The 13161-nt window shown below is 42.0% G+C and overlaps 1 protein-coding gene across 1 annotated transcript; it reads right to left on the reverse strand.

Annotated features, from left to right (window-relative positions):
- Nucleotides 1–850: 850 nt before the first annotated feature.
- On the reverse strand, nt 851–1123 carry HMGN4 (high mobility group nucleosomal binding domain 4; the record flags this gene model as incomplete). Its single annotated transcript, XM_079713966.1, has 1 exon — nt 851–1123. The coding sequence occupies one exon, from the start codon at nt 1121–1123 to the stop codon at nt 851–853; it is 273 nt and encodes a 90-aa protein (XP_079570092.1).
- Between the last annotated feature and the right edge of the window lie 12038 nt (nt 1124–13161).

Consider the following 13161-nt stretch of genomic DNA (forward strand, 5'->3'; position numbering starts at 1 on the left):
AAATGTGAAAAGCAAAACTATAAAACTTTTACAAGGCAGTAAAGGATATCTTTATGACTTAGAGTAGGAAATGATCCCTCCCATCCCATGAAGCCAACTTGTATCCAGCTTTATAAGATACATTTCAAAAATAGTTACTTCCAGCAGGACATGGGTGACAATCCATAACATCTTACAACTTTCAAACTCCCCTCTCCAAAAAGTCAACAAAGTCTGTTGCTGCAATAAACAGGAAAAGTTTTCAGAAAGGGTGAATATTTCACATGAGGCATATAAGAGCTTTTCACAGGTCACCTCTGACATGGAGGAAAGGAACTAAAAACTCCAGGACTATTAATGAGATGATCCATAAACTACAAACAGGAATCCTGGCTCTTTTGAGCAACACCATCTTGATGTCATCACCAGAAATCCTGAGTATTGTTACCTGACGCAGCTGATTCTAGGGGTGCCAAGGCCGCATCATGACTCTTGGTTTCAGGAAGTCAAGGATGTGTTGATGGCATCAGGAAAGGAGAAGACATGAAGTTTTGCTTCCCCACACAGTAAGGCTTCTGAGCCATAGTGGCTGTCATGTGTGAATGTCGGAGAATCTCTCCTGGGAACCAAGAATAATCTTCAAATACGAGGATAGAAAATTCTGTTTTCCCCCATTTCTATCCAGCTTCTGAAACATTCTACTAGTGGTTATTTTGCCCTTTCCACAAAAGATAACAACAAAGCGTCTTGTGTGCTAACAACATAACTTAAAAAAAAAAAAAATCTACGTTTTTACAAAATTTGATTTAAAAAAAATAGTATTTCAAACAGTAGAGTCACTAGAAGTACAGAGCTATCAAAAAAGTATACTTCACTTGGCATCCCCGGTGCCTTCTGCTTTCTGTGACTGGACTGTAGAGGCGTCTCGGTTTTTTGCAGGGTTGTTCCCATCTTTGTTGCCTTCTGCTTTCCCCTTTCTCCCTTTGGCCAGCTTCCCTCCCTTCTTTGCAGGGGACTTTTTTGCCCTGGGCTCTGGTTTTGGAAGGGCAGGTTTAGCAGACAACCGTGCCGATCTCCTCTGTGGCTCATCCTTCACCTTTGCTTTGTCACCTTTAGCATCTCCTTTTGCCTTTCTCTTGGGCATGGTGGCAGTAGTGCCTGGCAGATGGCTTTACCAGCCCAAGCGGTTCTTCAGTCTTCCTCACTGATCCTAGAAAGATTTCTTTAACAAGACACAAAAAGTGTAAACCGTAAAGGAAAAGACTGACAAATTTAACTACATTAAAATTCAAATTTGACTATATTAAAATTAGTAATTTTTATATAGCAAAAAGATGCATAAAAAGTAAGAAGATAAGTTACAAGCTGGGGAAAAGATATTCATAATACATATAACTGACAAAGGATTAGAGTCCAGAATATGTAAAGAATTCCTACAGATCTATGAGAAAAGGACAAAATGAAAATTTAAAAACAATGGGCAAAAGTGTTAATACGTACTTCTTAGAAAAAGCATGAATGGTGAATAAGCAAAAAAAACAAAAAAAAAAGGTCAACTTCATTACTAATACGGGAATGAATACAAAAATCACAGGATATAACATTTCACATCCATCAAATTGGTGAAAACTATATTGTCTGACAATATTAAGGGCTCAGAAGATGTGGAACAATTAAAACACATACACTGCTAGGGTGTGTGTTTATATGTGTGTAAATTAGTGTGTGGCATTATTTAAAGCAATTTCACTTCTAGGTGTTTACCTGGAGGAATTCTTGGGGCTGTGCACAAGAGACCCCTACAAGAATGTTTCTAGCAAACCCTGTAATTTCAAAAACCTGGAAACCATTCAGTGTCCTTCAATAGAATAGATAAATACATTTTGGTAATATCTATGCAACGGAATACTATTCAGCAGCAGAAATGAATAGATTACAGCTATATGCAAAACCATGGACGAATCTCAAGAACATAATGTTGAGCAAAAAAAAGCAAGTTACAAAAGGGATCTACAGTATGGATCCATTTATAAGTTTAAAACTAAATGACTTTCTTAGGCTACAAGTAGGTAGTCAAAAAAGCAAGAGATAAATATAAAAATCAGGACAGTAGTCACGTCAGGGAGTTAAGAAAAGGATGGTTGGTGATTGGAGAGGGGATGGGAGTTCTCTTCCTTGAACTGGAGGCGGGTGGGGAACAACACAGGGGTAATACACCATTATTCTCTATATTTTACAGAGAGTAACTTTATGTGTCTGCTCAAGAATAAAAGCCACTTTAAGAAGGTGCGTGGCCCCGAGCACAGATTCAAGGCCACACAAATAGATGTGATTTATTTCGATTTTGGGCAATTAGGACCCGGGTCCATGGCTGGCATTCAAACACTGTGGGACTTTTTTTTAAAGCTCTGGGACAAAACTAGCCACTCACACCTTCTGCCGCGCCCCTGAAAATGTTTCCTGGGGAATTCTGTAACCCTATGCCTTGCCTTACTCCACAATGTTTTATTTTAAGAAAAAAAAAAATTATCTTTTCTCTAAATTGCTCCAGAGTTTTGTTTTGTGTTTTTGCTGGACCTCACCATCTAGATAGAATGGGCAAACATGTTCCTTGAGCAATCTTAGATTTTTTTTTTTTTTGAGCAAACTTAGATTTGATTTTTATGTTCTTCGGATAACAAAGGCAACCACCTGTAAATGGTGCTAAAACATCAAATGATCACTCGATAATTTGATTATATGATAATTTCATTATCTATTATCTATTTTTCTATTTTCTATCACTTTCATTATCTATTCTTCCCCCATTTTTCCACTATGACTAGAATTTCTGGAAATATTGCAGTTTTCCTTCCTTCTCATGTAACAGAGGGAGACATGAGACTTAGTATAAAGAAGAGGGAAGGAGCCAAAGTGGGAGTGCACCTTGAATCAGTCATTATTTCCCTTGGTACCTTGTAACGAACTTTGGGAACAGAGATTAAAAATTGAGAGGAGAAATAGTTCTAATGTCATGTTAAACAGCAGTTCACTGAAAAGCTAATAAGAAATTAGCTGGGCCTTTCTCTTCCCTTACTGTGCTCTTGCCTTGCCTCTAAATATTCTAAATTACTGGTGGGTCCAAAAGTCCCGGTTGCCACAGAGACACCCTGCAATTCTGCTGACCCAGCCAGACCCAACCTGCTCGCTCCCGAGGACATCTTTCCCCAGACATTACATGAATTTATGCCTAGTTTACTCTCTCCCAAATGCACCACTAAAGAAATGTTTGGACAATTCTTAAAGAACAAAAGTGTTGTGTTTTTGTTGTTGTTTTATCCAAAATCGAACACAATGAAGAAAAAAATGTGTAAAGAAAATAATTGAGAAGGATGCCAGAGATCACAAAGGTCAATTCTGGGTATGGTAATGGTGTGCCCAGAAAGGAATAGGGAGGAAAAGACAGCTGTTCTTACCATGAAGAAAACAATATTGAGAGATTTTTTACGGCATGAAAATCATTTGGTCTAATATTTGGGTGACTTGTTCTGCGCCTGTTGCCCTAGTATATTATTAATAATGCTCCCTTTTACTCTCAAAAGTGTGCCAACTTGGACAATAAATAAGGTCACCCTAAATAATCTGCATATATTCTGAGAGGTCTTTTTGTTACCAGAGAATGAGAGAGGAAACCAAAGGGAGAGCTTCTGTTCTACGACACACCTCCCTAAACAGTGGACACTCCATACCATTCTCCTTCCATCTCACTCCAAAATTGTGTTTCTTAGCCCATGTCCTGTCCTGGGAATGCTCACAGTCTGTTTCCTAGGCTGGGTCTTCATGTTGGATCCCTTGCAGTCCATCCCAAGCAGGGGAACCACGATTGGCACATGTCAAAGGCCCAAACACAGCAGGTGACAATAAAGATAAATTCAAGGAAAAGAGGCCACTAGCTGGATTCTGGATCTGAGTATATGAATATGGATTAGGTCCTTGAAACTCACATTTAGGAAGCTTATCAGGAGAACAGGTGGCTGACCTTACAAATATAGGAGACAGATGCACAAATAATGAAAAAGGGCTGGTGGGATAAAAGGTTATTTCATTTTCATGAAGGCCAAGGAGGTCGGGGAGGGAGAGGCTCTCACCACACAGTGGTGTTAATTTAAAAGAAATTATTTGAGATGGAGTACAGGGAAGTTTTTTAGGGCAATGAAATTATTCTGTATGCTACTGACTGTAATGGTGGATACATGACATTACGCACTGGACAAAACCCATAGGACTGTATACAAAGCATGGAACCCTAATGTAAATAATAATAATAATTAGTTAACAATAATAATTTGTTAATAATTGTTAATAATTTAATAATAATTTGTTAATAATAAATATTGGCTCATCTATTGTAACAAAAGTACCACACCAATGCAAGTAGTTAATAATGGAGAAACTGAGGTAGAGGGAGAAGAAATATATGAGAACTCTGTACTTTCTGCTCAATTTTTCTGTAAACCTGAAACTGTTCCAAAAAAATAAAGTCTACTAACTAAAAACAAACAAATACATTTTAAGAATTAAAAAAAGAAAAAATAATTTGTTAGGTAATAAAATATATAAGTCATAGGATTACAAACATTCCACCATGCAGGTGAATGAAAAGAAAAATTATTAACTGGCAGGTAAATCTTTTTTTTAAAAGACTTTTTACTTTAAGAATTTCATAGTTTTTAAAATTGAAATATAGTTGATGTGCAATATTATTTTAGTTTCAGGAGTGGCAGATAAATCTTTTAAGTAATATAACTTTTGGGAATACGGAGATTTATCAATGAGGCAAGAAATTATCAAGACAGATACTGAGGTTATTTTCCCAAGACATGGCAACAATTTTAAAAGTTTTAGGAATCTAACAATTCCCTTTTGTTAAAATAACACTTTCCAGGGCAAAATTATATTAACAGACAACAGAACAAGTTAGTGAAATTTTTGAATAACATGTCTTCATATTGTAAAGAACTGGACTGAAATTCTTGTGAAAGTCTCAGTTTAACTCTTCATTTAATGAACTTGCTGGTTTTAGGATGTGAAAAGGTATCCCTCTTAACAGCCTCAAGGGGGGAGGGAACATCCATTTCTTAAAGTCCTTTTCTTACCTATGAAGACTTGAATTTTTTTAATTTTAGAAAAAGACCTATATATTTAAATGTACTGACAGAAATAGCCTAAAAAAAGACTAATAGAGAAATAAAAAGCAAATGATGTATTTCTTCTACAATAAAAATATGCAAATGATTAGTAAGATGAGGAGATGCAGGTATGCTAAAATCTTCTGCAGTTAACTTCTGGGAATTCCCCAAAATATACAAAACACATCAATCTCTGTCCCCAGAAATGGGCTGAATTTGTGTCCGTTCCCCGCCCCCCAATTCATAAGTTGAAGTCCTAACCCTCAGTACCTCAGACTGTGACTGTACTGGGAGATGGGGCCTTTAAAGAGGTGATTAAGGTAAAATGAAGTCTTATGGGTAGGTCTTAATCCAATATGACTCATGTCATACTGGAGATTAGGACACAGACAACACAAAGAGAGAGAGGACCATGTAAGGATACAGCAAGAAAACCAAACCTGCCACCTGCCACCTTGATCTTGGACTTCCAGCCTCCAGGACTGTGAGAATATAAATTTCTGTTATTTAAGATATTCAGTCTGTGACGTTTTGTTATGGCAGTCCTAGCAAACTAATACAGAAGGAAAGAGTATAAAGATCTCAATGACCTATGACGCATCTCGGGTTAGATTAATTTTGATGTTTTGCCCAGCTCTCAGAATATTTTTTCCATGTTTTTTTTTTTTCTCTTTCATCATGAGTCTCTCTCCAGTATCCACGGACCAAATACCACCTCATCCAATACACATTCCCACGCCATCCCCAGCAGAGGCACATTTTAGCAACGTCCTTTCGCTCCCTTGACTGTTACTGAAATGGGTTCCAAGGAGTTTGTTCTAACTTGGGTTCTAGTCTCAATCCCACCCCAAAGCCAGAAGGCCACCCTCTTCTCTCTGCCTCTTATTTATGGCAAGATAGTGCTTTGGGGTTGGAGAGAAGACTTGGAAGAAGATTACAACACCAAGCTTAGGAAGGAGAGAATAGAGGATATAGTAAAAAAACAAACAAACAAACAAACAAATAAAAGACCCTATTCAAAGTGCAGCACTATACAGGAGCAAGAGGTCACACAGTGTCAGCTACTCCTCAGGGCCCATTTGTTCTCCACCTTTCAAAGGAAATATCAGACAAGGTGAGTAGCCAGAGCTTCCATTTGAGGTTAAATGAGGGAGACTGGGGGAGGGAGGGAGGGAGGGATAGTGGGAGAAGGTGAGAAAGGGCAGAGTGTCTAAAACGGTAGGGCTGCTGCTTCATCTTGCCAGAACGCACCTGGTTTAAAGAGAAGGAGAGAGCCATAAGCTTCAAACAAACTGTCACCCATCTGCAACAGGTTGGCTTGGGGCACACTCAGCTTCCCAGCTAAAGTATTCCTGCCCCTTGGCATCATAGAAAGATGGAGAGGACAAATCCCCATCACCTCCTGGGCCCCTGAGACCCTTGCTCCTCGCAGGGCACCACATTAACTCACCTGTATTTCTGAGTGGTATAGAGATAATTTTATTATTTTAAAAAAATTTTTTTAACATCTTTATGGAGTATAATTGCTTTACAATGGTGTGTTAGTTTCTGCTTTATAACAAAGTGAATCAGCTATACGTATACATATATCTCCATATCTCCTCCCTCTTGCGTCTCCCTATAGAGGGAATTTTAAATGAAAATGTCTTAGAGAAATTTGCATTGAGCACCTGCCAAACTTATTGTCTTGCTAACAAGGGAAACTACAAGATGATAAAAGCATGGGTCTTTCAGAGAAGGTATGAAAATGGAGGAATAATAGGGCTGGGGAAGGGATGCCTATACAAATTGCCTGTTTAAAAAAAAAAAAAAAAGGAAGAAAGGAAGGGAGGAAGAGAAAACAGTTTATTCTTGTCTTATGGCCATAAAAACATCACATTCCTGTCAGTCATTTGAGGGAATCTGGAGCAATGCGATCTGAGAGACTAGGCCTTGGCTAACTCTTAGAAATAGTAATAATAATAATGATAATAATACATCTAAGAAGAAGATCCTGAGAATATACCTGAGGCTGTTTGGTGTTATATCAAGAGTTCTTTCCCAGAAAAGCGTTTGATAGATCCAATTAACATGGAAGGAGGCCATGTCAGAAACAGAGGTAAGAGGCCAGACACCAGGGCACAAGTCCTGATTTTAAACAAGTGCTGCCAGTGACCTTCCTCAAGCTTCAAGGCAATACGCAAAATCCACAGTTGCCCCATTTCTTAACTTTGGGATCTTTTTTTTTTCTTTTTGACAGGAAGAGCAGAAGGCCAAAGCGGAGGAAGACTCAGCCCTTCGGTGTCCCCTCAGGAGGGGGCACCTCGTAAGCTGGGGAGGGGAGGCGAGAAAGAGCCCAGGCCAGGGCAGCCCAGCCCACCCGCCACGACCTCTTCCAGGCCACGGCCCTGCTGGCCCAAAGCTTTCAAACCCCCTCCTCGCCTCCCTTTTTTCTGCCCTAGAGTCTGTGTGGGGACTTATCCCAGAAGGGCCTGCGATCTTCACCTCCCGGCTTCCGCTTTTCCCAGAGATTCACACCCGAAGCCCAGGAGAGCCACTGCAGCTGTTGTGGAGAGTGGAAAGCAAGGTGGAAATGTCGGGGGCCCGAGGTCACCTAATCACGACGAGGGCCAGATTGCAGGAGGGTCCCACATCTATGGAGGGCGGCGGGACTACCCCCATTTTCCGGAGACGCACGCTAAGGCCCCCAAGGTACTCACGCGAGTCTCGCGGCCGTGTGAGGGGCGCGAGGCTGCCAGCTGCGGGCCTGCCGCGCAGGTGCTCTCGGCTGGGGCAGGGCCGGCGCAGACAGTGGGCCAGCGAAGCGACGCCCGGAGCCGGGCGCTGCCGGGAACAGGAAGGCAAGGCGAGGATGCGCTTCCGGGGCTGCGGGCGTCGGGCCGCCTTGCAGAGCCGGGGACAGCCCGGCTCTCCCCCTTGCGATGCGTGTGTCCGCCTCCGGGGCCGCGGGCTCCGGACCCACCTTGAGCAGCGTCGCTTCAGCACCACAGCCTGAGGCAAGAGAGACAAGAAAAGGAGGCGTGAAGAGTTTTTTAAATAAGTGGAGTTTTAAATGAGATCCACACAGGTAGGGGGGAAAAAAAGAAAAACAAACATTGTTTCCGCCCGGTTTCGAACCGGGGACCTTTCGCGTGTGAGGCGAACGTGATAACCACTACACTACGGAAACTCGATGGAAAGGATTTACCCCTGCTGACAGTTCTCCCTACAGAACACGCCCCTCCCTCCCACTTCCTCATTTCCTCACTTCCGCCCGCCCCGCCCCGCCCCGCCGTTTCGTCCCAGCAAATGTGCGTGGTTAATATGCGCGTGCGTCTTGTACCACTCTCCCAAACCAGAGAGGCCAATTAGATGCGCAAACCAAGCCCCTGCAGCGTACAGCTCTGAAGCGAAATTCTTAATAATTTATTCTGGAAATGACCGGATGGGGGAGAAAAAAAAGAGACTTCAATCCCTTCACTATTACTTCTCAATCTGAACTTCTGGATCTTAATTTCTTCCTCATTGCTTACCAGGTTACCTCAAACCCATCCTCCAACAGGAATGAACTGGTGGGGCTGGGCGTGACGCGGGGCCCACGCACATTTCTCAGTCTGGCTTTGGCTAGCGCCACCGCATGGCCGGATGCGGAATTTGCTCTGCAAAGGAATGATGACCCTGGCTGTGGTCAAAAGCGGGGCCTTCTCGCTCCTGAGACTTCCAGGCAAACTTCACCTTGTAATGGATTTTCTAACTCCATTGGGTTCCTCAGTGGTCGGTAGAGGAAAGAAGTAAAACGGTGATGCGTACTCCGAGCCAGCCAGGAGTCGAACCTGGAATCTTCTGATCCGTAGTCAGACGCGTTATCCATTGCGCCACTGGCCCTGCACCTGTATAACTAGCAGGCGGACATGCCTTCATCAGAAACCAGGCGGCGGCAACCGGTCCACCTTGTGGGGTCTGCGCCTGGCCCTGAAAGCCCCGTCCTCCTGGCTAACTCAGACTGCAGCGCGTGAACCCCCAGGCGGCCAGTTCGCCTGCGCGCGCCCTAGCGTCTGTGCTGCTTTCTCACTCTGTCTGTACAGACCCCGGCATTCTCTGCCCCAGTATCATCTCTTCGTTCATGCATTCATTCATTCAACCAATATGGCACCGGAAATACAACTGTGAAGAAAACAGAGGTGATCCATGCTCTCAAGAAGATTGCATGGACGTAGCGAAGACTATAATAAAGCATTAAATAAATAAAATAATTGTGATAAGCACTTAGAGGAAGAAAGACAAACGGGAGAGAGAATGGAAAAGCCCAGCAGGAAAGGTGATGAACAATAAATACGGGTATCAGGGAAAAGAGCGACCTAACTGGGGAAATCTCCAGGGCAAAGGCATGGAGGTGGGAGAGTGCATGGGATGTTCCAGCAATGTCGAGGAGGCCAGTGCTGAGCGGAAAGGGCTAGGACACCGCCGGGAGATGACCTCTGGCCTTGTACACCCTTGTATGGGCTTTGGCTCTTACCGTGTAGGAAATTGGAAGCCGTTGTAGGGTGACAATACATGACATTCTTTCTTGTCTCTTCTTGGGTCGTTGAAAACATTTTATTTCCAATATTTACTTAAGCAAGACTCTATGCTAAGCACCCTCACCGCATGCTGCTCCTACCTCAGGACATACATTTCAGAATTTTGACACCTTTAAAAGGAGCATTTGTTTGCTTTCTCAGGAAGCGTCTCTTATGTGAGCCTTTCAGCCTGTCTATATTTCTGAGAAGGAATCATTATCTCCATGCCTGGTGAGCATCGCAAATAAGTTGAGGGCTGGGGACACACAGTTTTGAGAGCATTAACCCTCTGTGGCCCACTTTGCCTGGCAAAGCAATAAAGCTATTCATTTCTACTTCACCCCCCCCCCAAAAAAAACACTAAGTTGAGGGCTACTAAGCAGAGTAAAACTGCCTGACATTGAGAATGTACACATTGTGTTTAGAAAATCTTTGTTTTCAGTTCATAAGGTTGCAACAGCCCTTAATAAAAATGTACATGTTCCTGTTTCTGCATAAACATTAAGGTAGATTTAGTTAGGGATTTCTCCCTAGATAGTAAATAGGGGTCTTCTGACCAGATTTGGTATTATGTACCCCTAGGAACTTTGGTGGTTATGGACTCCATCACAGAATAATACTTTTAAATATAAATTAAGAAGATAAATACATAAGGTTTCAAGGGGAAAACAATTATATTGAAATATGTTATCAAACTATTAAAAATTTATATTATAATATTTATGCTCCTTTATTAATGCACCAAATGATAATATCCAGCAGCAGTTCTAATAAATACTATAATTTCAAAGCAGTAACGAGCATAAATAATATTTTAAGAAATTTGCAACAACTGTAATTTTCTGTGAAAATATTTGTGATTGCCAATAGTGATAAAGTGAAAAGGACTGAAATATACTGTGCTTTGTTGCCTACATTCATAATGGAAGAAAATACAAAATTTCAGTAAGAAGTTAGTCAAGATAAAAATTTATTTTCCCATCCAAGCTTACAGACTGTCCCCTCCCTATCAGAAGAAAAAGACATTTCTGTTCTAAAGAGGAGTTTGGAAACATGAGCAATTGCGCCTGAATTTTCAGAAATGAAGCTGTATGATTAGGCCACTCAAGCTGGCTGTTCTCTGCTCTCTGTACATCCCCTGCTCTACCAGTACCTGCTTCACCTACACCCTACTTACATGACTGACCCTCCCTCTTAATTGTAGAGCCAAGTCAGTAAATGCCTACATACTCACCCGGGGCCCCAGCTACTGATTGTTCTAATCTTTAGATCAGAACATCTCCACCAAGATAGCTTATCAAAGGGGTGGTGAGCGGTATGCTCCTCAGCTGGTTTCCCTGGTAACCGATGAGCCAACCCGATGTCAATTCCCCGTATAACTGGTAACCTCCCTCTTCCCCTGGGAGCGAAGGCTACTGCCAAGTACCGAACACGGTGGGGTGTCACTCCAGGACCTGGCTTCAGATGTGTAAGATCCCCCATCCATTAAACCACTGATGTCTCTGTAGCTGACTGTGAGCTCTTTCTTCCATCTTGAGGTGGGGCAAGTACAGGGCTTGCAGGCCTGTGGGGTGCAGCTCAACAGAAGCAAACGGAGGTACCTCTTCACTCTATTTTATCCTCATCACATACCCAGGATGGGAAGGCCAGATTCCAGGGCATCCCTGGAAGTCACAGGTCCCATCTTGCACCTCTAAAATGGGTTTCAACCCAGCTAGCTGGAGGCCATGTTCACATCTGCCCTCCTCATGTCTGCAAAGACCTCCCTCTGTTTTGAAGGGGTTTTTGTTTTTGTTTTTGTTTTGCCTTGAAGGCTTTAAAAGCTTTTTTTGGCTGCCTCAGATTTCTCTGCTCATGCTCTGACATGAGCTGAGGCATGCTTTCATTTTGTTTTTAGATAGCTTTCTACTGGGACTTCTTTTCTGAGAGTTCCAGTTTCCAGCTTCCAGTCTTTTCTTCAGTAGTTGTTCCAGTCAGAGAAAGAGAAACAGAGTCCAGAAAAAACAGAACCAGTAGGAAAATATACATGTATTTCTAGGAGTTGGCTTACGTGATTGTGGGGACTGGGAAGTCTGAAATCTGTAGTGGAAGCTGGCAGTCTAGAAAACCTCAGGCAGGAGCTGATGTCTTGAGACAGAATTTCTTCTTCCTTAGGAAAACCTTCATTTTACTCTTAAAGTCTTTAACTTGTTGGATAAGGCCCACCCACATTACTGAGAATAATCTCTTTTACTTATAGTCAACTAATTGTAGAAGTTAACCACATGTACAAAAATACCTTCACAGCAACATCTAGATTAATGTTTAATTGAATAACTGGACTCTATAGACTAGCCAAGTTGACATGTAAAACCAGCCATCACTGCGGTGGACTCTCCTCCTCCTCTGGGTCACAGTGCACTATTCTTCCAGTTTCTCTCCCAAGCATTTGGAAAATAGTAGCACTGCCAGCCATTTCCACTGTCAGCAGTCTATGACACCACGATCTGCACCTTCTCCAATTTCAGTTGTGTGAAACAGAGCCATTGTGAGGGGCCTTTCCATGGTCTTTGCAGGTCACTCCCAGATTTCTGGAAGTGATTGCTCTGAGTCTTAATTTTTCTCCCAAGACTTGTCTCTGGCTTGTTAAAAAAACTCCTTTGACTTCCCAGAATTTCTGTGCAAATTTTGACAGCTGCCAGTCTAAGGAAAAACCCAGACCAAATATTGTTGACTCTGTTGTCTTTCTGAATGTCTATCTACCACAGTTTGGTCAAAGCCACGTTAGGTGTGACTCTGCTGTTTATGATTATCTTGGCTCCAAGCACATTAATAATACAATGGTTAATCTTATACTATTCAAGAAATCGGTGCTTATTTCATGGAGTGAATCAGACTGTGTGTTGAGTTCATAGACTTTCAATCGTTTTATGAAAAATAAATCTAGCAGAGTCTTGGGCTTTTTAACCTCTCCCCCAAATCATGTTTGTAGGCAGAGATTAGTGCCAATGGCTGGTTTAAAGTGAGACAGAGAAATCCTTCAATATTGATACAGTTCGGAAATACTGAAGTGTTAATTTCAACATTTTCAGAACGGCAACAGATTTCAAGCAAGCAGCCAATCATAATTACAGGTTTCATTTGGGAAGTTACTTTCACAGCTATGGCAACAACTTGTAAACTCTTCCGAATTCCACTAAAGCCCTTTTCCTAAGGACGGATCTATTTCACAGAGAATAGAATGAATTTGGAACCGTTACAAATACACAAGTCCCCATGAAAATATAGAAATTTTTGTGAATTCTTTCAGTTTGACAGCTTGTCAAGCAGATCCTTTGGACAAGTTTTCGGACAAGAAAGCGTCTCTCTTCCTCTAGCTGCAGAGGAGAGGAGATTGCTCCTTTATCTCTTTCCAAACTAGGTTTTAATGATGAAGTCTTGAATTTTTTAAAGATGCAACTTAGTTAAGCAAGAAGCAGGCTGGTGGAACCCAATTT

This window comes from Hyperoodon ampullatus, assembly GCF_949752795.1.
Source record: "Hyperoodon ampullatus genome assembly, chromosome: 10".
Lineage (NCBI taxonomy): Eukaryota > Metazoa > Chordata > Mammalia > Artiodactyla > Ziphiidae > Hyperoodon > Hyperoodon ampullatus.